We start from the raw sequence: 25,175 nt of genomic DNA, 5'->3' as shown, positions 1-25,175 counted from the left end.
AAATAACCCACCAACCGAAAGTCAAGAAGTCCAAGATCTACCTGAATGGTAAAAATTGATTAATGACACGATTACCTAATAAAGAGTTGTCTTGATGTGGGCGGTCAAGAGAACACTTAGAGTAAAACAGCAAGAATAAACAGGTCATTTTCAGGTTGGCAGGTTATAACTAGTGGGGTACCACAAGGAACAGTGCTTGGGCCTCAGCTATTAACAATCTACATCAATGATTTGGATGAGGGGACCAAATGTAATATAACCAAGTTTTCTGATGATACAAAGCCAGGTGGGAATATAAGTTGTGAGGAGGATGCAAGGAGGCTTCAAGGGGATACAGACAGACTAAGTAAGTGGGCAAGAACATGGCAAATGGAATATACAGGAAACTCTCGATTTACCGGCACCTAAATAACCGGAAATCTCTTAACCGGCAAAATTCAGGAGTAGGTTCAGTTAAGTTTTACTTCATATTAGTGGCAGTTCCTGGATCTGTGGCTGGGACTCCTACACTTGTTGCTAAGCAACAGGGACACTTGGTCTGTGGCCAGAGTTCCTGTACATGTTGCTAAGCAACAGGGAAACCTGGATTTGTTGCTGTGTACAGAGCTCTCGCATCTTTTAACTATACCTCTGTAATTTGGACTTTTTGATAAACCGGCACCACGCCGGTCCCGTTGGTGCCGGATAATAAAGAGTTTCCTGTAATGTGAAGTTATTCACTTTGGTAGGAAACTAGAAAAGCAGAATATTTTTTAAATGGTGAGAGATTGGGAAATGTTAGTGTTCAGAGGGACCTGGGTGTCCTTGTACATGAATCGCTGAAAGTTAACATGCAGGTACAGCAAGCAATTAGGAAAGCAAATAGTATGTTGGTCTTTATTACAAGAGGATTTGAGTACAAGAGTAAAGATGTCTTACTGCAATTACAGTACAGGAAACTTTCGATTTACCGGCACCTAAATAACTGGAAATCTCGGTTAACTGGCAAAATGCAGGAGTAGGTTCAGGTAAGTTTTATTACTTGCCTTCCTCGATCTGTTGCTGTGCAAGGGTGTGGCTGCAGCTGTTGCTAAGCTACAGAGATGCTTGGAACTTGTGGCCATTGTTCTGAACCTGTTGCTAAGCAATAGGGTTTGTTGCTTTATACGGAGCTCTCAGCTCCGTATCTTTTACTATAGCTTTCGGTTATCCGGAATTTTTGATGAACCGGCACCACGTCGGTCCCGTCGGTGCCGGATAAAAAAAAGTTTCCTGTATATAGGGCCCTGGTGAAACCACACTTGGTGTATTGGCCCTGAATTTGCGGTCGGAGGCTTCCTGCGGGGAAATGCCTCCAATCCGCAAATAAAATGCTCGCGTTCCTGCTGGTCTGGGAGGTACGGAGACTCATGGTCCTGGGCGCCTCTGGGTACACACGGGAAGAGGCCCACGTATCCCAGGGGTGCAGGCGGTTCGCAAGCACCCCTGGGATCACGTGGGTCAACCCAACGAATGACAGAAGGGAATCACCATTCATGCTTATGGGGATTCCGTACTTTTGGAAACTCCATAAGTATCAATGGGAATGCCCCAAAAATACCTCTACACAAATACACATTTAAAATGAATTAAAATGGCATTTATGTCAATATTTTAAAAAAAAATAATTTACATGTTATTTCACATGTTTTTAAATGTATAAATTATTGGTAACTTTTTTTTTTCCCAACCCTTACGCTGGTAAAAGCAGGCCTTACACCTGCTTTTACCAAGCGTAAGAATTTCACGGGTATTCGCTGTGCAGAAGTTGGGCAAATAGCGCAACTCTCCGCCCGCGGATGCTCTTTTCCCAGGGATGCGGGTAATCGGTCAAGAAAATTCTTGACGGATCGCAAGTACTGGGTTTTCACGCATGCCTAAACCCAGAACTGTCCCTGCTCTTATGGCCGTGTGCACACCTCATACGTGCCATTAGGGTCTGCAAATTACAACCCATTGTGTACAGTTTTGGTCTCCTTACCCAAGGAAGGATATACTTGCCATAGAGGGAGACAACGAAGATTCACCAGGCTGATTCCTGGGATGGGGGGATTGTCCTATGAGGACAGATTGAGTAGACTAGGCCTATATTCTCTGGAGTTTAGAAGAATGAGAGGTGATCTCATTGAAACATACAAAATTCTTACAGGGCTTGACAGGGTAGATGCAGGGATTTTTGTTTCCCCTGGCTGGGGAGTCTAGAGCCAGGGGTCACAGTCTCAGAATAAGGGGTCAACCATTTAGAACTGAGATGAGGAGAAATTTCTTCACTCAGAGGGTGGTGAATCTTTGGAATTCTCTACCCCAGAGGGCTGTGGAGGCTCAGTCATTGAGTATATTCAAGACAGAGATCAATAGATTTTTGGATGTTAAGGGAATCAAGGGATATGAGGATAGTGCAGGTGAGGTAGAAGATCAGCCATGATCTTATTGAATGGTGGAGCAGGCTCAAGGGGCTGAATGGCCTACTCCTGCTCCTATTTCTTATGTTCTTAGTAAAACTGATGCTGACTTTCCCTATTCAGTAGAAAACTTGACTGTGTACTTACACATTGTAGGAATAAAATGGATTGAAGAAGTTAGGCTCACCAAAAGTTTCAGTTAAAAGATTCTGAAAAGTCTCAAAAGTTTGGGCGTTTTATTATTTACAAAGTAAGCACTGTATTACTGTTTTGATAGCTTGAATCAATAAATCTATTCCCTTCCCTATTTGCACTGGTATTTCGATAGCAAAATACTGCAGATGCTGGAAATCCAAAACAACAACAGAGAATGCTGGAAAAACTCAGCAGGTCAGGCAACATCCGTGGAGAGAAATTTGAGTTGACGTTTCAGGTTGAAACCCTTCTTCAAAACTGGAAAGAAAATTAAAAGATCGAAGGCAAAGCTGCGATCGAACAAAAGAAAAAAAAAAGAGACAATAAAAGGTATGCGAAGCCAGATGAGATGGTAATGGGCCCGTGGAGACAAAAGGCAGCTGAGATTAGGTGTGAAGTGTACTGGCAGGATAAGGACAGCTGCCAGGTGAGAGAGAGAAACAAAAAGGAGGGGGGCGGGGGAGAAAAAAAAGGACCCAAAACAAAGGGGTGGAAAAAATTTAAAGGAAAAAAGTGATAGGGGCCGAGGTTATGATCTGAAATTATTGAACTCGATATTGAGTCCGGAAGACTGCAAAGTGCCTAACCGGAAGATGATTTGCTGTTCCTCGAGTTTACATTGAGCTTCCGTGGAACAATACAAGAGGCCAAGGACGGTGAGGTCAGAGTGGGAATGGAGCGGCGAATTAAAATGACAGGCGACCGGAAGCTCGGGGTCACCCTTACGGACTGAACGGAGGTGTTCCAGTTTTGAAGAAAGGTTTCAACCTGAAACGTCAGCTCAAATTTCTCTCCACAGATGTTGCCTGACCTGCTGAGTTTTTCCAGCATTCTCTGTTGCACTGGTATTTCTCTTGGAATCTATATGCAACTTAAAATCTCCCACTTTTGCAGCATTTTTCTTCTTACAGGCTACTAGGATAAGTCTCATGGATGCAAAATACCTCCCTGGACAAGGTCTGAGAGTGACTAGCATAAATGGAACCATACTCCAGCAAGAAGCCAATGCCTTCTAAATGAGAAGGAATTAATTTGGACCACAAAAATTAAAACAGCTGAACTGAATTTGAAAATAATGGAACTATTATTGTAGAAATAAATAAAATATTTTCAATACTACAGGACCAATAAGTTCCCTGGAAAACTTTCATACCCTACGCTGGAGTACACCCACAGTGGGCTATGTTCTCTGGGAAAAGACAAGCTCAGTTGTGATAATCTCCAACGTTAAACAGCCTGACACATATTGCGTAAGCACACACAGGGAGAACATCCACTTGAAGCAACACAAAACCATGCCCTATTGATCGCACATACATTTAATTAAAGCAAATTGGACTGAGATTACTCCAGATTATGTGTCAACTTAATGTGACATCTGCAATGTAAAACTTAATTTTATAGGTCTTCCTCTCGATAGAGAGATAGATATAAAGAGGCAGAAAACTTGGTAATCCTGCTCTGTAACTAACCACAATGAACTGCACAAGAATGTTTAAGTATTAAAAAATGTCTTCTGATTTGGCTTTGGTATCTGTGGAGAAGACTCCAGTCAACACTTAACACCTCCTCCAGATTGACATCAAGAAATCACTGAGCTCCTCTGACAATTTAGATGAAGGCAGTGAGTAGATAACATCCCTAGTTCAATCCTCAATGTGTGTTAGGTTAAATAGTCTCAGCTGAAGTAGTGGTAGGGGTGCCAAAATTGGCCTCAGCAACACTGAGCTAGGGAAAGGGGAAAAAAGTATTCACTCCAATGACCTCTTCTGGCAGTACATGTATGGACATCAATTGAAGATGGGATCAGACTCATCCATGATCAAATAGTCTGATGACATTCAGGGTCCAGGCTTACAAATGAAGAATAGCCTTTTGGGAAGGTACAAGAGGGTCACAAGCATCTACAGAGCCAAGTTCTAGCAAGTAATGAATGCTTTTAGGAGAGGAGAAAAAATTCGTAGGAAAATAAATTGTAGTGCTGGGAATCAAAGAGAATTTTTGTAAATTGTGAAATCCAGGGGAAAGCACAAGGTCCACATCACCATCAAGATTGAAAGCATCTGCTCAAGTAGTGTATGTACACATTCTCCAAAGTGTCAAATTCTTTTGCAAATTTGTTAATTTGGCAGTGAACTTTCTCTACTCGGGAAGAATCTATATAGCTCAGCAATGTGTAAAAAAAGAAAAAAAAAAGAGATCTTGCACGTGCTATATTTTCACTACAACCTTTAGTGGGATGCAATGGCTGAAAACCAATTACACAAGGGTTTTACTGCCTCCAATGGCAAGAACATCAGGTTGTTTATACTGTAGAGTTGTGCCAATGGTGCTCTTGTTGTTGGAGGCAATCCTATCATACAAAAGTGAAGGCAATGTTAAGAGAGCACCAGACAATATTAGAGATATGGCATTAAATTGATTGAATCCCTACATGGTCAATCAGTCTGACCCTCTACACTCAGTCAATGGTATAAATGACTATGCTAATTCTCTCATTTCCGTTTTAACCTAATCATAGCCAACTGGAAATATATTGATATGAAAAGCAAGTTGTTGGAAGGAAATCAAGTCTCTGCTAAATATTCTACTATTCCAAAAGCTCAGGAATAGAACTAGAGGATCACTTAATCTTTTCTATACGAGGTCCCCCAATGATCCAATAGCAAAGCATCATTTAATGAAACAACCATAAAGACCAGAAGGTCCCAAATTCAATTCACAATCTGTCCTAATTTCTTTATCTCAACTATGGTTGTAGTTGGGGACCCAGCTCCCCAGGGTTTGGCTAACTTTTTCCTGTTCCTAATCCTGTGTTCCTTTCCCTGAACAGTATCCAACAGTCTCTATTGCGAAGTGCACAAGCACAGATGCCAGATGAGAACAAGACTGGTCCTACATGGTCAAATAGCCTATTTTTTTTAAATTGCGATTGCATTTTTACATAAACTGTCAAGACATGTACGTTAGTCCAAGTGCACTAACCGTTCAATAGCCGAGTGAAGGATATTATGCAAGTCGATCCGGTAATAAAGTAGCCCATGTTGATGGGTGTGGCAAGTCTGTGGTCTACGTCTTCTAACTGCCCACGGTAGCAAAGGATTCACGAAGGCCTCACTTAGTCATTCGTAGCACATCTGAAGCAATTGAGTGTTATCCAGAGGGGAAGGTCAAAGCCAGGGGGCTGGGTGTCACTAAATAGGCATTGGCTATGTTTGAACCTTGTTCTTGCCACTTAGTACGCCATCTGGAGGTGACATTTAGGTTCCTTAAAGGAACTGTCCAAATGGGGGCTATTATGCAAACTTCTGCTTAGTAACACTTAACTACTTACTTATTATTTAGTATCTAGATTCACACATGTAATCCAAACCTCCACTTTTTCCAGACAGTAACTGTTGCTGATGATTCTGCTATTTCCATTTACACCTCCTCTAGACCCATCTTTTGTTTCTTTACATGGCCCATTAACATCTTTCGCCTTGCACCATCAAATCTCTACTGCCTGCCTTCCCTTTTATTCTTTCATCCCCTGCCTCCTTTCCTTGTCTCTGTACTTGCTTAAAACTTGTTACATTTCTAACTTTTTACAGTTCTGATGAAAGACCATCAACCTGAAACGTTAACTCTGCTTCTCTCTCTCTCCACAGATGTTGCCTGACCTGCTGAGTATTTCCAGCATTTTGTTTTTATGGTTCAAATCTTTAAACAGGGGTAGATGTGCACATCTTACACCTTAAGGCGCAGATTTACAAAGCGACAATTACCTGATGTCAGGATGGGTGATGTTGGACAGAATAGGATAGTAACACTTACTATCTAGATTCACACATGTAGATTTGCCACTTGGTCAAGTTACTGGAAGGTTGCAAAAGCCCATGGAAGTGACACTCGCACTTCAGAAACTGAGAAATTTGGAAACACGTTTAAAACATTTCCCACACCAGTTCCTCTGCAGGCTTCAATGAGCAGGCATTTTTCTTACTATAATAATGTTGACTTAAAAAAGTGGCAAGGTATGTTCACATGCTTATGGTTAAGAACTGCAATGCAATCTTCAAAATGCAACTATAATCGTTAAACTATATTATATATGTATATATATATATAGCGTCTCCCCGTGTCAGAAAACAGTAATTACGTGCTGAAAATAGAAAATAATATATAATATGGAAATTTCTCTGCTCCGAGATGAAAAATAAAAGGGGCGGGAGATAAGAGTTCGAAGACACTAAAAAGGAAGTGTCGGCCGGAACAAAAACAATGAACAGCTGCTGCCCACCGCGGGATGGGGGAAGAAGAGAGACTGCTTCCCCCTCCTCTCCCTCCCCATATCTGGAGGGGGGGGGGAAGAGAATGGTGCCACGTGTTTCAACCAATTGTGGCTATTTCGGGGGGCGGGGGGGAACTCTCCAAACCACCAGCCTTACACACAGAGGAGGGGACGGTCGGAGCTCAGCCCCACCTGCTAACACCGAGCATGCCCTCAGCTCCCTCCTCCTCACCGGCCTGACTTAGTACCTACCTCCCAGAGCAAGGATCTGGGCCTTCCGGCAGTGGCCCCGCTTGGTAACGGCGCCTATTTCCGGCTCTCCCGACCCGGGTCCCGGCCCCGGTCCCAGTCCCGGCAGCACCAGCCGGTAAACTTGTTTCTTGTTGAAATCGCACTTGGAGGTCGGGTGGAAATTTTTAATGTGAGAGACGGGCACGATGTGATGCACTTGGCCCTGTAGGAAGCGCACGCAGGCGAACATGTCTGTTTGTGGAGGGCCGCGGCCGGCCGGCCTGCCTCCCGCACCAACTGAAGAGGGGCGCGAGCGAGCGAGGAGCCGCCAGCCCCCCGACCAGCAGCTGTCTGCGCCTGACGTCATCGGCAGAGGCGCACCCCGGGGCGCACAGAGCATTGGAACCACAGAGCCACCAATTTGCCTTTGGCTGGGCAACCAGACATTTTCACTGCCCGTCCGGGACCTTTTATGCAAAATCGCGGTGGTTGGGCAGCGAATCACGCTACACACCACAAAAGTCCAGAAATTCGTGGAATTTGTCGCAGGGCACCCAATCACTTGCCCCAATTGTAATACACTGGTTGACTGAATAGGGTAGGGTTGGGTGGGGGCACAGGATAATTCCGCATATTGCACAAAGGTAAATAATGCACCTAAGGATGAAAAGAAAAGTTCAGCACAATATTCACTAAGATTCGCGAAACAATGCAAACTTTACCTGGCACAAAGCTCATGATGCAGAGAATAACCAGTACGGCGACCAGCACACAAAGGAAACTTCAAAGTACAGCGTAGACCTCGATCAACGTATAAAGTATAGTTTGCGCTCTTTGTCTGCACTTCCTAATTTAAAACAAGTCACCTCCCTCCCTCTTTTTGTGAATTCTGAATGGAAACAAGGAACGTCAGCATTGGGTAATTTGCCATTCTTATTTGAGAACCCAAACTGCACTGCAGTCATAGGCAGACTAAAGTGCCCTCTAATCTTTGCAATCTCAGAAGTGCACCCCCTACTGTAACAGTTTCCTTCTCACACAACACCGAATTTATAACCTCTTAGATTGGCAATTTAGTGTCACATATTAGAGTCAGATTTGTGCTGTGGGATCATGAAGAAATGGGTTAAGATTTCGCAAACTCATTTCATGTAAAACCTTTACGGTCAGCAGAGATTTTCAGGGTATCAGTCTGGGTGAATTCCAAGTCAGGTCCAAGAGTTGAAAGACAAGTATGCTGTCTGCTATGCCATCCAATTCCTTTTTGTTATAACTTTCCACGTAAAAGAAAATATTTGACATTCATTTACATATCAGGTTGAGTAAATTTATATTGTATGTACATGGTATGTTGTACAATTACTATACACTGGTATGTATACGGGTGTGCACAGAGCTGGGAGAATCTACTAAATGCAGTGGCTTGCTAAACACAGTGGCAACTGGGAATTTGTGAGTGTGTTAAATAGTACAGATAGTGTGTTTTTGTCAAGCTGTAATTGAGCATATTTTTCTTGCTTTAAAACTTTTACTTTAAAACTGCAAGTTAATAGCTTCCGAGACCAGTGGAGACTGGAGTGCATTGTGGATGCACAAAACAACATAGAATTATAGAAATTTACGGCACAGAAGGAGGCAATTCAGCCCATCATGTCTGTGCTGGCCGAAAAAGAGCTATCCAGCCTAATCCCACTTTCCAGCTCTTGGTCCGTAGCCCTGTAGGTTACGGCACTTCAAGTGCATATCCAAGTTCTTTTTAAATGTGATGAGGGTTTCTGCCTCTACCACCATTTCAGGCAGTGCGTTCCAGACCCCAAACGCCCTCTGGGTGAAAATATTTCTCCTCAACTCCCATCTAATCCTTCTACCAATCACTTTAAATCTATACCCTCTGGTTATTGACCTCTCTGCTAAGGGAAATAGGTGCTTCCTAGCCACTCTATCTAGGCCCCTTATACTTTTATACACCTCAATTAAGTCTCCCCTCAGCCTCCTCTGTTCCAAAGAAAACCCCAGCCTATCTAATCTTTCCTCATAGCTAAAATTCTCCAGTCATGGCAACATCCTCACAAATTTCCTCTTTACCCTCTAGTGCAATCACATCTTTCCTGTCGTGAGGTGACCAGAACAGTAACCACCTTATCTATCTGGCCTGCTACCTTCAGGGATCTGTGGACATGCACTCCAAGGTCCCTCTGTTCCTCTACACTTCTCAGTATCATACCATTTATTGTATATTCCCTTGCCTTGTTAGCCCTCCCCAAATGCATTACCCAAGACTTCTCCAGATTGAATTCCATTTACCACTTTTCTGCCCACCTGACCAGTCCATTGATAACTTCCTGCAGTCTACAGCTTTCTTCCTCACTATCAACCACACGGCCAATTTTTGTATCATCTGCAAACTTCTTAATCATGCCCCCACATTGAAGTCTAAATCATTGATATATACCAATAAAAGCAAGGGACCTAGTACTGAGCCCTGCGGAACCCCACTAGAAACAGCTTTCCAATCACAAGAACACCCATCGACCATTACCCATTGCTTCCTGCCACTGAGCAAATTTTGGATCCAACTTGCTAATTTCCCTTGAATCCCATGAGCTTTTTCTTTTCTGACCAGTCTGCCATGTGGGACCTTGTCAAAAGCCTTGCTAAAATCCATGTAACTACAGCAAAAGCGCTACCCTCATCCATGCTCCTTGATAACTCTTCAAAAAATTAAATCAAGTTAATCAGACACGAACATCCCTTAACAAATCCATGCTGACTGTACTTGATTAGTCCGTGCCTTTCTAAATGATGATTTATCCTGTCCCTCAGAATTTTTTCCAATGATTTGTTCATCACTGAGGTTAGGCTGACTGGTCTGTAATAACTCAGTCTATCCCTTTCAAACAACTGTACAATGTTAGCAGCCCTCCGGCACCACACCTGTAGCCAGAGAGGATTGGAAAATGATGGTCAGAGCCTCCTATTTCCTCTTGTTTCTCTTAACACTCTGGAATACATTTCATGTGATTTATCTACATCTTTGAAAGTAGATAAATCATCAATCTCGGATGAAATGTATCCCAATACAAAAGCAAAATACTGCGGATGCTGGAAATCTGAAATAAAAACAGAAAATGCTGAAAATACTCAGCAGGTCAGGCAGCATCTGTAGGGAGAGAAACAGAGTTAAAGTTTCGTCAGACGAAGGGTCATCGACCTGAAACGTTGGACACGATCTTGCCAGCCCTGGGGAGGTGGGTTTGGAGGCAGGACTGCCGGGAAAATGGCAGAATCTGGGGGGCGGGTACTCATCCTGCGCCCAAACCACCTCCGTGCCATCTTCCCGGGAGGCAGGTAGCCGACTCGCGCCAGGTCACGTCTCCTGGAGGCGGGAAGGGGATTACAGCCACTTAACTGCCTGTTAACAGGTAGTTAACAGGCAGATAAGAGGATTATCCCCATTTTACCCACACAGGTGTGGGCTTCGCGAAGGCTGCGAACCCCGCCAGGGTCACCAAGCCGAGCAGTGGGTCTGCGGTGGTCAGAGAAACATAGAAGATAGGAGCAGGAGTAGGCCATTCGGCCCCTCGAGCCTGCTCCGCCATTCAATGAGATCATGGCTGATCATCCAAATTCAGTACCCGGTCCCTGCTTTCTCCCCATATCCCTTGATCCCTTTAGCCTTAAGAAATATATCTAACTCCTTCTTGAATATATTTAATGAATTGGCCTCAACTGCCTTCTGTGGTAGAGAATTCCACAGGTTCACCATTCTCTGGGTGAAGAAATTCCTCCTCATCTCTGTCCTAAATGGCTTACCCCTTATCTTTAGACTGTGACCCCCTGGTTTTGGACTCCCCGGCCATCGGGAACATCCTTCCTGCATCTAGTCTGTCTAGTCCTGCCAGAATTTTATAAGTTTCAATGAGATCCCCTCTCATTCTTCTAAACTCCAGCGAGTATAAGCCCAATTGACCCAATCTCTCCTCATACGTCATTCCTGCCATCCCAGGTATCAGTCTGGTGAATCTTCGCTGCACTCCCTCCATGGCAAGAACATCCTTCCTCAGATAAGGCGACCAAAACTGCACACAATACTCAAGGTGTGGTCTCACCAAGGCCCTGTACAACTGCAGCAAGACATCCTTGCTCCTGTACTCGAATCCTCTCGCTATGAAGGCCAACATACCATTTGCCTTCTTAACCGCCTGCTGCATCTGCATGCTTACCTTCAGCGACTGGTGCACAAGGACAACCAGGTCTCGTTGCACTTCCCCTTCTCCCAATCTATTGCCCTTCAGATAATAATCTGCCTTCCTGTTTTTGCCACCAAAGTGGATAACCTCACATTTATCCACATTATACTGCATCTGCCATACATCTGCCCAATCACCCAACCTGTCCAAATCATACTGGAGTTTCTCGGCATCCTCCTCACAGCACACACGCCCACCCAGCTTTGTGTCGTCTGCAAACTTGGAGATATTACATCTAGTTCCCTCGTCTAGATCATTAATATATATTGCGAATAGCTGGGGTCCTAGCACCGATCCCTGTGGTACCCGGAGAGGTGCAAAAGTGCGCTGTGAAGGTAAGTTATGGGTGCAAGTGTGGAGAGGTAAGTATGTGAGGTGCGTGGAAAGCGATAGAAAATGTTTACTTACCTTTGTTTCTTCCTGCAGGCTTCAAACGTTGGGTATGTGGAGAGTCTCGCATCTCACCGGCAGAGATGACAGATGGCTGCTGCATTCCTCAATGCAACAACCATCTAATTTCTGCTCACAAAAGAGGTTTGATGAGTCTTGAATAGAAGAACTCATCAAACAGCATAGAATGTCCGTGTTTGACAGTTTCACAGAGCTGTCAAACGATGACAATTCATCTGTCAAAAATTTGACAGATCAAACGCCATACGCTGACGTTCTCTGTAACCGGCTTCCCCTTAATTGGCCTGCTAAGCCCGCTGAGCGGGCTTAACAAGGTCAATCATGGAAAAATGGCGTGGGTGGGCCAGAAGTCGATGGAGGCGGGACTAAATAGGGAGGTGGCAAAGGCTTTAAATTAGTAAGAAGGGGGAGGGATCTACAAGAAATGTAAGCAGCCTAAATATAAACAAAACAGGAACGTGAGCATAAGAAAAAATAATGTAAAGGAGGTCATTGACGGCAAGGGAGAAAATAGAGTTATAGAACAGGAGTCTAAAAAGATGGTTAAACATAAAGTGAGAGGAAATCCTATTAAAAATGAGTTAGTTAAACTGTCTGTACAGCAATGCACAGTGTCCCTCTTTTGGTAGGACCAATCAAAAACAAACAAATAAACTGTAACTAACAGAACCCCACATAAACGTTAATAAATCAAATCAGAATTTGGTTATCCAAATTAATTATGCACTCCAGTCCCCGCGGCGCCCACCGGTCACGGAAGTCCTCGAGCGTGCCGGCGGACACCGCGTGCTCCATCTCCAGGGCTACCCGGGCGCGAACATGGCCACGGAAGAGAGGGAGGCAATCTGGCTGGACGACCCCCTCGACCGCCCGCTGCCTGGACCAATTGATGGCTTTCTTAGCCAGGCCCAGGAGCAGACCCACGAGGAGGTCCTCCAACCTGCCCGCTCCCCTCCGCACCGGGTGACCGTAGATCAAGAGCGTGGGACTGAAGTGCAACCAAAAATCGAGGAGCAGCCCCTTCAAATAATGGAAGAGGGGCTGCAACCTCTCACACTCCGTGTAAATGTGAAAAACGGACTCCTCCAGGCCGCAGAACAAACAGGCAGCCTGGGAGTCCGTGAACCTACTTAAAAATATATTGCACGGGACTGCTCCGTGCAACACCCTCCAGGCCAAGTCCCCAATAGAACAAGGGAGGACTCCCGCATAGAGAGCCCTCCATTGGGGACCTCCGCCTCCGCCGGAAGCACACAGTGTCCATAATAAAACAGGGGAGCTGAAGGCAATCATGCATTGGGAGGAACCAGACATGGTAGAGATTACTGAAACGTGGATACAGAAAAATCAGGACTTGGAATTAAACATTGCAGGGTGTAACATATTTAGAAAAGATAGAAAGGGGAAAAGGGGAGGTGGAGTAACTATACTTATTAAATCCCTAATGGCAGTAGAAAAAAGGGACGTAGATATCAGCAAGACAAAAATAGAATCCATATGGATAGAGATAAAAGATAATAAAGGAGCAATCACACTAATAGGCGTAGTCTGCAGACCACCTAATAGTGGAAGGGAGGTGGAGGAAGAAATATACACACAAATTAGAGAAATGAGTAAAAAACATAGAATAATAATCATGGAGGATTTCAACTACCCCGATATTAATTAGGCAGAAGATGTTGGTAAAGGGGATAAGGGAATGGAGTTCCTACAATGTCTACAGGACTCCTTTCTAACCCAATATGTAAAAAGCCCAACAAGGGAGGATTCACTATTGGATCTAGTTATGGGGAATGAGCCAGAGCAGATAAGGGAAGTAAAAGAATGGGAATTTATAGGCAATAATGACCATAATATAATACGCTTTAAGATGATAATAGAGAAGGACATAAGTATGACAAAAACCAGGTTAATAGATTGGAGAAAAGCTGATTTTGAGAGGCTGAGAATAGAACTTGGGAAGATAAAATGGGCAGCAATATTGGCAAACAACGATGTAGAACAACAATGGGAAACATTTAAAATGGTGTTCAACAGAGTGCAGGAAAAATATATTCCACAAAAAGAAAAGAACAAACTAAACACTAATGTGACTCCATGGATGAATAAAGACATAAGGGAACAATTGAGGGTAAGGAAAGAGGCATTAAGTACATAGACAGCAGGGGAGTGCATGATAAGAGAGAATACGAAGGGATTAGGAGAGAAGTCAAAAAAACAATTAGGAAGCGAAAGAGGAACTATGAAATTAAATTATCAAGGAACATAAAACAAAATAGTAAAATATTTTACAGGCACATCAATAAAAAAATGAAGGTTGGGATGGGAATAGGGTCATTAAGGGATAGACAGGACAATACCACAGGTAACGATAGGGAGATGGTAGAAATATTAAATAATTATTTAGCAGGGAGATAGAACAGGTGGACATGACATTGGATGATGAGATGAATAATTAGATAAGTACATTTAAAATAAAAAAGGGGATATATTAAATAAACTAATCAAACTCAAGGAGGATAAAAGCCCTGATTCGGATGGATTGCATCCATGCATTTTAAAAGAATCTAGGGAAGAGATAACAGAGGCATTATTATGACACATATTTAATAATTTGTTAGAAAAAGGTGTCGTGGCAGAGGACTGGTGGATAGCTAACATAATACCTATATTTAAGAAGGGAGATAGAACATGTCCAGGGAATTATAGACCAGTCAGCTTAACATCAGTGGTAGGAAAAATAATGGAATCCCTACTAAAGGAGAGAATAGAAGAACATCTAGAAACAAAAAGTAGAATAATGAATAGTCAGCATGGATTTCAAAAGGGAATATCTTGCTTGACTAACCTTATTGAATTTTTTGAAGAGGTATCAGAGAGCGTAGACAATGGAAATGCAGTAGATGTAATTTATCTAGATTTTCAAAAGGCCTTCGATAAGGTACCCCACAATAAACTAATGAATAAGATCAGAGAATGCAGAGTCAGGGGACAAGTAGCAGATTGGATAGCTAGCTGGCTGAAAGCAGAGAGTGGGAGTAAAGAGTAGCTATTCACAGTGGCAGAAGGTGGGTTGTGGCGTTCCACAAGGATCAGTGCTGGGACCACTGCAGTTCACAATTTACATTAATGATTTAGATTTGGGAATCAAAAACACAATTTGTAAATTTGCAGATGATACCAACTTGGGGGATAGTCAATACTGAGGAGGACTGCAACAAATTACAGGAGGATATTAATAAACTTGCAGAATGGGCAAATAATTGGCAAATGAAGTTCAACACAGATAAATGTAAGATATTACATTTTGGTAGGAAGAATAGGGAGGTCAATTATCACTTGGAGGGTGCGTGTCTAGGTGGGGTAGAGGAACAAAGGGATCTCGGAGTACAAATACACAAATCACTAAAAGTTGTGACACAGGTTAGCAAGGCCATAAAAAAAGCAAACCAAGCACTCAGGTTTATTTCTAGAGGGATAAAATTGAAAAGTAGGGAAGTTATGCTAAACCTGTATCGAACCTTGGTTAGACCACACTTGGAGCACTGCGTGCAGTTCTGGTCGCCATATTATAAAAAGGATATAGAGGCAATGAAGAGGGTGCAGAGAAGATTTACATGGATACCAGAAATGCGAGGATATATATATCAGGAAAGGATGAACAGGCTGGGTCTCTTTTCTCTTGAAAAAAAAGGCTGAGGGGTGACCTAATAGACGTCTTTAAAATTATGAAAGGTTTTGATAGAGTGGATTCAGAGAGAATGTTTCCACTTGTGGGGTAGAGCATAACTAGAGGCTGTCAATATAAGATAGTCACCAAGAAATCCAATAGAGAATTCAGAAGAAACTTCTTTACCCAAAGAGTAGTGAGAATGTGGAACTCACTACCACAGGGAGTGGTTGAAGCGAATAGTATAGATGCATTTAAGGGGAGGCTAAACAAGCATATGAGGGAGAAGGGAATAGAGGGTTAAGCTGATAGATTTAGATGAGGAAAGACGGGAGGAGGCTTGAGTGGGGCTTAAACGCCGGCATGGACTGGTTGGGCCGAATGGCCTGTTCCTGTGCCATATATCCTATGTAATCCTATGTAATAATGGGAACTCCAATTATCCTAATATAGACTGGGATAGTAACAGTGTAAAGGGCAAAGAAGGGGAGTAATTCATGAAATGTATACAGGAGAACTTTCTTGATCAGTGTGTTTCCAGCCCAACAAGGAAGCAGTGCTGGATCTAGTTCTGGGGAATGAAGTGTGGCAAATGGAGTAAGTTTCAGTGGGAGAGCATTTTGGGAAGAGTGATCATAGTATCAGATTTGGAATAGTTATAGAAAAGGACAAGGTACAATCAAGCATAAAAATAGTTAACTGGATGAGGGCTAACTTCAGTGAGTTGAAAAGGGATCTGGTGCAGTTGAATTGGAATCAAAAATTGGCAGGCAGAACAGAGGTATAGAGTACAAAAGCCAGGAAGTTATGTTAAACCTATATAAAACACTAGTTCGGCCCCAGATGGAGTACTGTGTCCAATTCTGGGAACCACACTTTAGGAAGGACGTGAAGGCTTTGGAGAGGATTTAGAAGAGATTTACTAGAATGGTTCTAGTAATGAGGGAATACAGTTACGTGGATAACCCAGAGAAGTTGGGGTTGTTCTTCTTGGAGCAGAGAATGCCAGGAGGAGATTTGATAGAGGTGTTTAAAATCATGAAGGATTTAGATAAGAATAAATAAAGAGAAACTGTTTCCAATGGCTGAAGGGTTGATGACGAGAGGCCCAGATTTAAGGTGATTGGCTAAAGAACCAGAGGCAACATGAGAAATAACTTTTTTATGCAACGAGTGGTTAGGATTTGGAATGCACTGCCTGATAGGGTGGTGGATACAGATTCAATTGTAGCCTTCAATAGGGAATTGGATAAATACTTGAAGGAGGAACAATTGCAGGGATATGGGGAAAGAGTGGGGGAGTGGGACTAACTGGATTGCTCTTTGAAAGAGCCAGTGCAAACTCAATGGGCCGAATGGCCTCCTTCTGTGTTGTACTATTCTATGAATTTATGATTCTAGGCCAAAAAGGAATTAAAGGAGCAAAGAGAGAGTGTGAGAATAGATTAGCAGCTAACATAAGAGGGAACCCAAAAGTCTTTTATAAAAACATAAAGAGTAGTCCAGGGTGGTGTCAATTAGGGACCAAAAAGGAGATATTCTTGTGGAGGCAGAGGGCATAGCTGCGGTACTAATTGAGTACTTTGCATCTGTCTTCAGTAGAGAAGAGGATTATGTCAATGTATCAGTAAAGGAGGAGGCAGTAACGGTATTGGATAGGATAAAAATAGATACAAAGGATTTACTTAAAAGGTTGGAAATCCTCAAAGGAGAAAAGTCACCCGGTCCTAATGGGATGCTTCAGGGAAGTAAGGGTGGAAATTATGGAGCCTCTGGCCATAATCTTCCAATCCTCCTTGGATATGGGGGTGGTGCTGGAGCACTGGAGGATTCCAAATGTTACACCCCTGTTCAAAAAAGGGGAGAGGGATAAACTTGGCAACTATAGGCCAGTCAGCCTAACATTGGTGGTGGGGAAACTTTTAGAGAAAATAATCCAGGACAAAATTAATTGGCACTTGGAAAAGAATGGGCTAATAGATGAAAGTCAGCATGGATTTGTTAAAGGCGAATTGTGTTTGACAAATTTGATTAAGTTTTTTGATGCAGTATTGGAGAGGGTTGATGAGGGTAGTGCAGTTAATGTTGTGTATAAGGACTTTCAAAAAGCATTTGACAAAGTACCACATAATAGATTTATTAGTAAAATTAAAGCCCATGGGATTAAAGGGACGGTGGCAGCATGGATAAAGAATTGGCTAAGGTATAGAAAGCAGAGAGGAGTGGTGAACGGCTATTTTTTAGACTGGAGGGAAGTATACAGTGGTGTTCTCCAGGGATCGGTATTAGGATCACTGCTTTTTTTTAAATATATATATTAATGGCCTGGACTTGGGTATACAGGGCATAATTTCAAAGTTTGCAGATGTCACGGAACTCAGAAATGTAGTAAACAATGAGGAGGATAGTAACAGACTTCAGGAGGACATAAATAGACTGATGAATTTAATGCAGAGAAGTATGAAGCAATACATTTTGGTAGGAAGAATGAGGAAAGGAACATTACATTACATAGGATATACAGCACAGAAACAGGCCATTCGGCCCAACCAGTCCATTTATTCTCCACTCGAGCCTCCTCCAGTCTTTCCTCATCTAACTCTGTCAGCATAATGCTCTATTCCATTCTCCTTCATATGCTTATCTAATCTCCCCTTAAATGCATCTATACTATTTGCCTCAACTACTCCCTGTGGTAGCGAGTTCCACATTCTCACCACTCTCTGGGTAAAGAAGTTTCTACTGAATTCCCAATTTGATTTCTTGGTGATTATCTTATATTGATGGCCTCTATTTATGCTCTTCCCCACAAATGGAAACACTCTCTCTGTATCTATATCAAAACCTTTCACAATTTTAAAAACCTCAATTAGTTCACCCCTCAGCCTTTTTTCAAGCCAAAAGAGATCCAGCCTGTTCATCCTTTAAATTACATTTACTGCATTACCCTTGTTTATTCTCTGTGTTACCTCTTCAAAAAATTCAATGAGGTTGGTCAAGCAAGACTTTCCCTTTTGAAATCCATGCTGACTATTCATTATTATATTTTTGGCTTCCAGATGTTCTTCTATTTTCTCCTTTAGTAGGGATTCCACTATTTTTCCTACCACCAATGTTAAGCTGACATGAACTAAATGGTACAGTTTTAAAGGGGTTGCAGAAACAGAGAGACCAGGGGGTGTATGCACACAAAGCTTTGAAGGTGCAGAAGAGATTTACTAGAATGGTATCAGGGATGAAGTACTTCAGTTATGTGGAGAGACTGGAGAAGCTGGGGTTGGTCTCCTTAGAGCAGAGAAGGTTAAGGGGAGATTTGATAGGTGTTTAAAATTAGGAACAGTTTTGATAAAGAGAAACTATTTCCAGAAGGATCAGTAACCAGAGGGCACAGATTTAAGGTGATTGGCAAAAGAACCAGAGGCGACAAGAGGATTTATTTTCTATTTTATTTTATTTTATTTTTTACACACTGCGAGTTGTGGTCTAGAATGCAGTGCATGAAAGGGTGATGGAAGCAGATTCAATAATAACTTTAAAAAGGGAATTGGATAAATACTTGACTGGAAAAAAAATTGCTGGGCTATGGGGAAAGATCAGGGGAGTGGGACGAATTGGATAGCTCTTTCAAAGAGCCGGCAGAGGTACGATGGGTCGAATGGCCTCCTTCTGTGCTGCATCATTCCACAAACGTAAGAGATTAAGACACACCAATAGCCCAGAACAATGCATTTTACATCATAATTTAGAAATGGAGAAGAGGTGCAGTTGTGATGAAGGTACAGTACTTTAAAAAAAAATTGGATGGTTTTAAAGAGACGTCACTCACTCGTTAAATGCAGAAGCACAAAAGCACCCCCCCGACAGAGCGCTATTCCCTCGGCCCAGGTGAGGGTGCTCTTTTGGTGCGATCAATAAACAAAAAACTGTAACTTAGCAAAAATACATCAAATGAAACTTAACAAATTTAATTAAAATTTAGTTTCCGGGGTGATGAAGCACACCAGTTCCTGCGGTGTCCACCAGTCGCACAAGGCCTCGAGCGTGCTGGCGGACACCGCGTGCTCCATCTCCAGGGCCACTTGAGCGCGAAAGTGGCCATGGAAGACAGGCAGGCAGTCGGGCCAAATGACCGCCTGCTGCCTGGACCTGTTGATGGCCACTTTGGCCAGGCCCAGTCCCACGAAGAGGTCCCCTGACCTGCCCTCTCCCCTCCGCACTGGGTGACCAAAGATCAGGAGCGTGGGACTGAAGTGCAGTCAAAAATCGAGAAGCAACCCCTTCAAATAATGGAAGAGGGGCTGCAACCTCTCACTCCACATAAACGTGGAACACGGACTCCTCTAGGCTGCAGAAAAGGCAGGCGGCCTGGGAGTCTGTGAACCGGCTTCAAACTTTATTGCACGGGGCTGCTCCGTGCAACAGCTTCCAGGCCAAGTCCCCAATAGATAAAGGGAGGACTCCCGCGTAGAGAGCCCTCCATTGGGGACACCCGCCTCCTCCGGACGGCAAGATAGTGCACCAAAGCGTGGCTGGGTGAGGGTTCGCTCGGTGAGGATGATCTCGGCCCGGGTGCCTCTTTTTGATGACCCAAATCAACTTTTTCACCTTTTACTTAAACAAATCAACTGTAAATTAATAAATCTTTAAATAAAACTTAACAAATCAAATTAAAATTGTGTTGCCGGGGTGCTGATGCACTCCAGTCCCCGCAGCGCCCACCGGTCGGAGAAGGCCTCGAGCGTGCCAGCGGACACCGCGTGCTCCATCTCCAGGGCCACCCGGGCGCGTACATAGCCGCGGAAGGGAGGCAGGCAATCGGGCCGAACGACCCCCTCAACCACCCACTGCCTGGACCTGTTAATGGCCACTTTGGCCAGGCCCAGGAGCTGTCCTACGAGGAGGTCCTCCGACCTGCCCGCTCCCCTCCACACCGGGTGACTGAAGATCAGGAGCGTGGGACTGAAGTGCAACCAAAAATCGAGGAGCAGCCCCTTCAAATAATGAAAGAGGGGCTGCATAGAAACATAGAAGAAAGGAACAGGAGTAGGCCATTCGGCCCCTCGAGCCTGCTCCGCCATTCAATGCGATCATGGCTGATGATTCAAATTCAATACCCTGTCCCTGCTTTCTCCCCATACCATAGAAACATAGAAGATAGGAGCAGGAGTAGGCCATTCAGCCCCTCGAGACTGCTCCGCCATTCAATGTGATCATGGCTGATCATCCAAATTCAGTACCCGGTCACTGCTTTCTCCCCATATCCCTTGAACCCTTTAGCCTTAAGAAATATATCCAACTCCTTCTTGAATATATTTAATGAAATGGCCTCTACTGCCTTTTGTGGTAGAGAATTCCACAGGTTCACCACTTTCTGGGTGAAGAAATTCCTCCTCATCTTTGTCCTAAATGGCTTACCCCTTATCCTTAGATTGTGACCCCTGGTTCTGGACTCCCTGACCATCGGGAACATCCTTCCTGCATCTAGTCTGTCTAGTCCTGTTAGAATTTTATAAGTTTCAATGAGATCCCCTCTCATTCTTCTAAACTCCAGCAAGTACAAGCCCAATCGACCCAATCTCTCCTCATACGTCATTCCTGCCATCCCAGGTATCAGCCTGGTGAATCTTCGCTGCACTCCCTACATGGCAAGAACATCCTTCCTCAGATAAGGCGACCAAAACTGCACACAATACTCAAGGTGTGGTCTCGCCAAGGCCCTGTACAACTGCAGCAAGACATCCTTGCTCCTGTACTCGAATCCTCTCGCTTTGAAGGCCAGCATACCATTTGCCTTCTTAACCGCCTCCTGCACCTGCATGCTTACCTTCAGCGACTGGTGCACAAGGACACCCAGGTCTCGTTGCACTTCCCCTTTTCCCAATCTATTGCCGTTCAGATAATAATCTGCCTTCCTGTTTTTGCTATCAAAGTGGATAACCTTGCATTTATCCACATTATACTGCATCTGCCATGCATCTGCCCAACCTGTCCAAATCGTACTGGAGTTTCTCTACATCCTCCTCACAGCACACACGCCCATCCAGCTTTGTGTCATCTGCAAACTTGGAGATATTACATCTAGTTCCCTCGTCTAGATCATCATTAATATATAGTGAATAGCTGGGGTCCTAGCACTGATCCCTAGTCACTGCCTGCCACTCGGAAAAAGACCCATTTATTCCAACTCTTTGTTTCCTGTCTGCCAACCAGTTTTCTATCCAAGACAGTACCTTACCCCCAATCCCATGTGCTTTAACTTTGCACGTTAGTCTCTTATGCAAGACCTTATCGAAAGCCTTCTGAAAGTCCAAATACACCATATACACTGGTTCTCCCTTATCTATTCTACCAGTTACATCCTCAAAAAATTCCAGTAGATTAGTCAAGCATGATTTACCTTTTGTAAATCCATGTTGGCTTTTTCTGATCCTGTCACTGTTTTCCAAGTGCTCTGCTATTACATCTTTTACAATGGGCTCTAGCATTTTCCCCACTACCGATGTCAGGCTTCGTTTTTTCTCTACCAACATTTTTAAATAGTGGAGTTACATTAGCTACCCTCCAATCCATGGGAACTGTTCCAGAGTCTATTGAATTTTGGAAGATGACCAGCAATGCATCTACTATTTCTAGGGCCACTTCCTTAAGTGCCCTAGGATGTAGATTATCAGGCCCTGGGGATTTATCGGCCTTCAATCCCGTCAATTTCCCTAACACCATTTCCCTACTGTAAGGCTCGCAAAATTACACAGATTCCCCCCAAAGTAAAAAAGAGATATTGGACTGTTTGAATTAATATTGGGCCAAAGGGGTTTAAAATCAAAACCACAGGAAGATTTGGTTAGTTTAAAAGGCATGTTCAGGCCTGCGGAAAACTGTGACAAAGGGGAGGTGGGATGGGCCCCCAAAACAGACAGTTTTTGTATTGGGCCGTCTGGGAATGTTATGGGCCACCCCAACCTTTCTACATAAAGACAATAAAAACTGTTCCTGCCAAAACTCACAGAGCCACCAAGAACATGAATAAAACAATACATGCCAACAGTCAACTAAAGAAAACATGGCCCCAGCAGGAAAAAAGACAAGCAAACAGCAGTTTAAAACCAATCAGAAAGATTTCCAAAACACCTTACACATTTTAAACTGATTTCAAGGCATTCCCGAAACCAGTTAAAAGCCAATTAAAGATAGATGTACCATCCCCGGAGTTCGTTGAGGATTTAAAACATATTAAAAATAACGAGCCTCACAGAATCACAGAATCTACAGTGCAGATAGAGGCCATTTCGGCCCATCGAGCCTGCACCGACACATATCCCACCCTATCCCTGTAACCCCATGTATTTAATCCCCTAACACTAAGGGTCAATTTATCATAGCCAAATCAACCTGCCAAATTTAACAAAAGAACCAGAGATTTGGCGGTCAGATAAGCCAGGCCTCAAAACAGTATAATCGAAGCCTGCTAGTTCAGTGAAACAGTTCAGCAATGAAACAGTTCGACAAAGGCAAGACAGCACGGTAACATCCAGGACAGATCAACCTCATCGCTGCGTTCGAAAGGCAGTACAGAATCGGAGACTTGCAGAAAGAAGAACGAAACAGAAGGAAAAGGAAATTGCGGCAACCAAAGGCCTCAAGAAACTAACAACTACCATTATTACCACCAACCAGGTAATACTGGGTCACCGCGACCAACAAGAAACCAACCACCGAGAAGTTGGAAAATCACAAACTTGTTTCCACTCTACAGGCTAGTCTGACTTACCCCTGGGTAAGATTTGACACAAAAGGCCCTAAAAACTTTACTTAACCAAAGAAAATTGGGTACTTACCCGATAAATCCAACTACGCAGCTAACCGCATCAGCGGACAAACCAAGACTGAAGACCCAACGCAGGTGCAGTCTTCCACCACGTCCGGGGTACGGCAGGCCCCAACCGCCACAACTAAAGAGAACCCCACAAAATCACGAACCTCTACAATCCGTCAAGAAAGTCGTTTGGTGAGTTAGGATACTGGGGTTGGGAGGGTAAGGGATTTTGTCTATTGTAATTCTCCCTCACATATTCCGAGTGTTGATTTATTGTATTGTATATTTTCCTGTCTCAAAATAAAGTTCTCAGTTCTTTTGACCAACTCAGGTGTCTGTTGCAATTTCATTACAACCCCCAAATAAGTCCAAAGTCTAGAACCAAGGGAGTGGGAGCGATTCGAACCGCTCAGGGAGTCAGAGGTAAAGCTGACCAAACACACCACCCCTTACACTACAAATACTGATTTCATTCAGTTCCTCCCTCTCGTTAGACCCTATGTTCCCCGACATCTCTGGGAATTTATTTGTGTCCTCCTTTGTGAAGACAGAACCAAAGTATGTATTTAATTGGTCTGCCATGTCTTTGTTCCCCATTATAAATTCCCCTGATTCTGACTGCAAGGGACCTACGCTTGACTTCACCAATCTTTTTCTCTTCACATATCTATAGAAGCTTTTACAGTCATTTTTTATGTTCCCTGCAAGCTTACTCTCACTCTATTTTCTCCCTCTTAATTAATCCCTTTGCCCTCCTTTGCTGAATCCTAAACTGCTCCCAATCCTCCGGTTTGCTGCTTTTTCTGGCAAATTTATATGTCCTCTCCTTGGATCTTATGCTATCCCTAATTTCCTTTGTTAGCCAATGTTGAGTCACCTTTTTTGTTTTATTTTTATGTCAAACAGGGATGAACAAATTCTGTAGTTCATCCTTGTGATCTTTAAATGTTTGCCATTGCCTATGCACCGTCAACCCTTTAAGTAACATTCCCCAATCCATCCTAGCCAACTCTTGCCTCATACCATCGTAGTTTCCTTTATTTAAATTCAGTACCTAAGTCTCTGAATCAACTACTTCATTCTCCATCTTAATGAAGAATTCTATCATATTATGATCGCTCCTCCCCAAGGGGTCTCGCACAAGATTGCTAATTAATCCTTTCTCATTACATAATACCCAGTCTAAGATGGCCTGATCTCTAGTTGGTTCCTCGATATATTGGTCCAGGAAACCATCCCGTATACACTCTCGGAATTCCTCTTCCACGGTATTGTTACTAATTTGGTTAGACCAATCTATATGTAGATTAAAGTCACCCATGATAACTACTGTGCCCTTATTGCACGCATCTCTAATTTCCTGTTTAATGCCATTCCCAACCTCAGCATTACTGTTTGGGGGTCTGTATACAACTCCCACTAATGTTTTCTGCCCCTTGGTATTTCTCAGCTCCACCCATACAGATTAAAAATCATCAGAGCTAATATTCTTCCTTACTATTGTGTTAATCTCCTCTTTAACCAGCAATGCTACCCCACCGCCTTTTCCTTTATGCCTGTCCTTCCTGAATATTGAATACCCCTGGATGTTGAATTCCCAGCCTTGGTCACCCTGGGGCCAAGTCTCCGTAATGCCAATGATATCATATCCGTTTACATCTATTTGCGCAGCTAATTCAGCCACCTTATTACGAATGCTCCTCACATTAAGACACAAAGCCTTCAGGCTTGTTTTTTTAACACTCTTAGACCTTTTAGAATTATTGTTTACTGCGGCCATGTTTGATTTACACACTTGATTTCTCTGACTTCCATTTTTGCTTTTCTCCTTCCTGTCTTTTGCTTCTATCCTTGCTTCCTTTCCTCTGTCTCCCTGCACAGGTTCCCAAACCCCTGCCATTTTAGTTTAAAC

General features: G+C 43.4%; 1 protein-coding gene across 3 annotated transcripts in view; it reads right to left on the bottom strand.

Annotated features, from left to right (window-relative positions):
- The window catches only part of LOC147115057 (BEN domain-containing protein 5-like), an 88,398-nt gene that overhangs the window by 61,734 nt on the left and 1,489 nt on the right, over nt 1–25,175 (bottom strand). The window contains exon 1 of one of the 3 annotated variants that reach the window (XM_085993299.1): nt 7,842–8,111. The exons of 1 other annotated variant lie outside the window; for it this stretch is intronic. In XM_085993299.1, the coding sequence (XP_085849425.1) occupies nt 7,842–7,857 (16 nt within the window). In that variant the 5' untranslated portion in view covers nt 7,858–8,111. Of the gene's footprint in view, nt 1–7,140; nt 7,595–7,841; nt 8,112–25,175 lie in introns of those variants that run through there. One more of the 3 variants, XM_085993297.1, reaches the window with a different exon arrangement.

This window comes from Somniosus microcephalus, chromosome 7 (genome assembly GCF_052327205.1).
Source record: "Somniosus microcephalus isolate GS21.2 chromosome 7, FLI_Smic_1.0, whole genome shotgun sequence".
In the NCBI taxonomy this organism is placed as follows: Eukaryota; Metazoa; Chordata; class Chondrichthyes; order Squaliformes; family Somniosidae; genus Somniosus; species Somniosus microcephalus.
The sequence above is the reverse complement of the archived record's forward strand: the minus strand, read 5'-3'. Positions and strand labels throughout refer to the sequence as shown.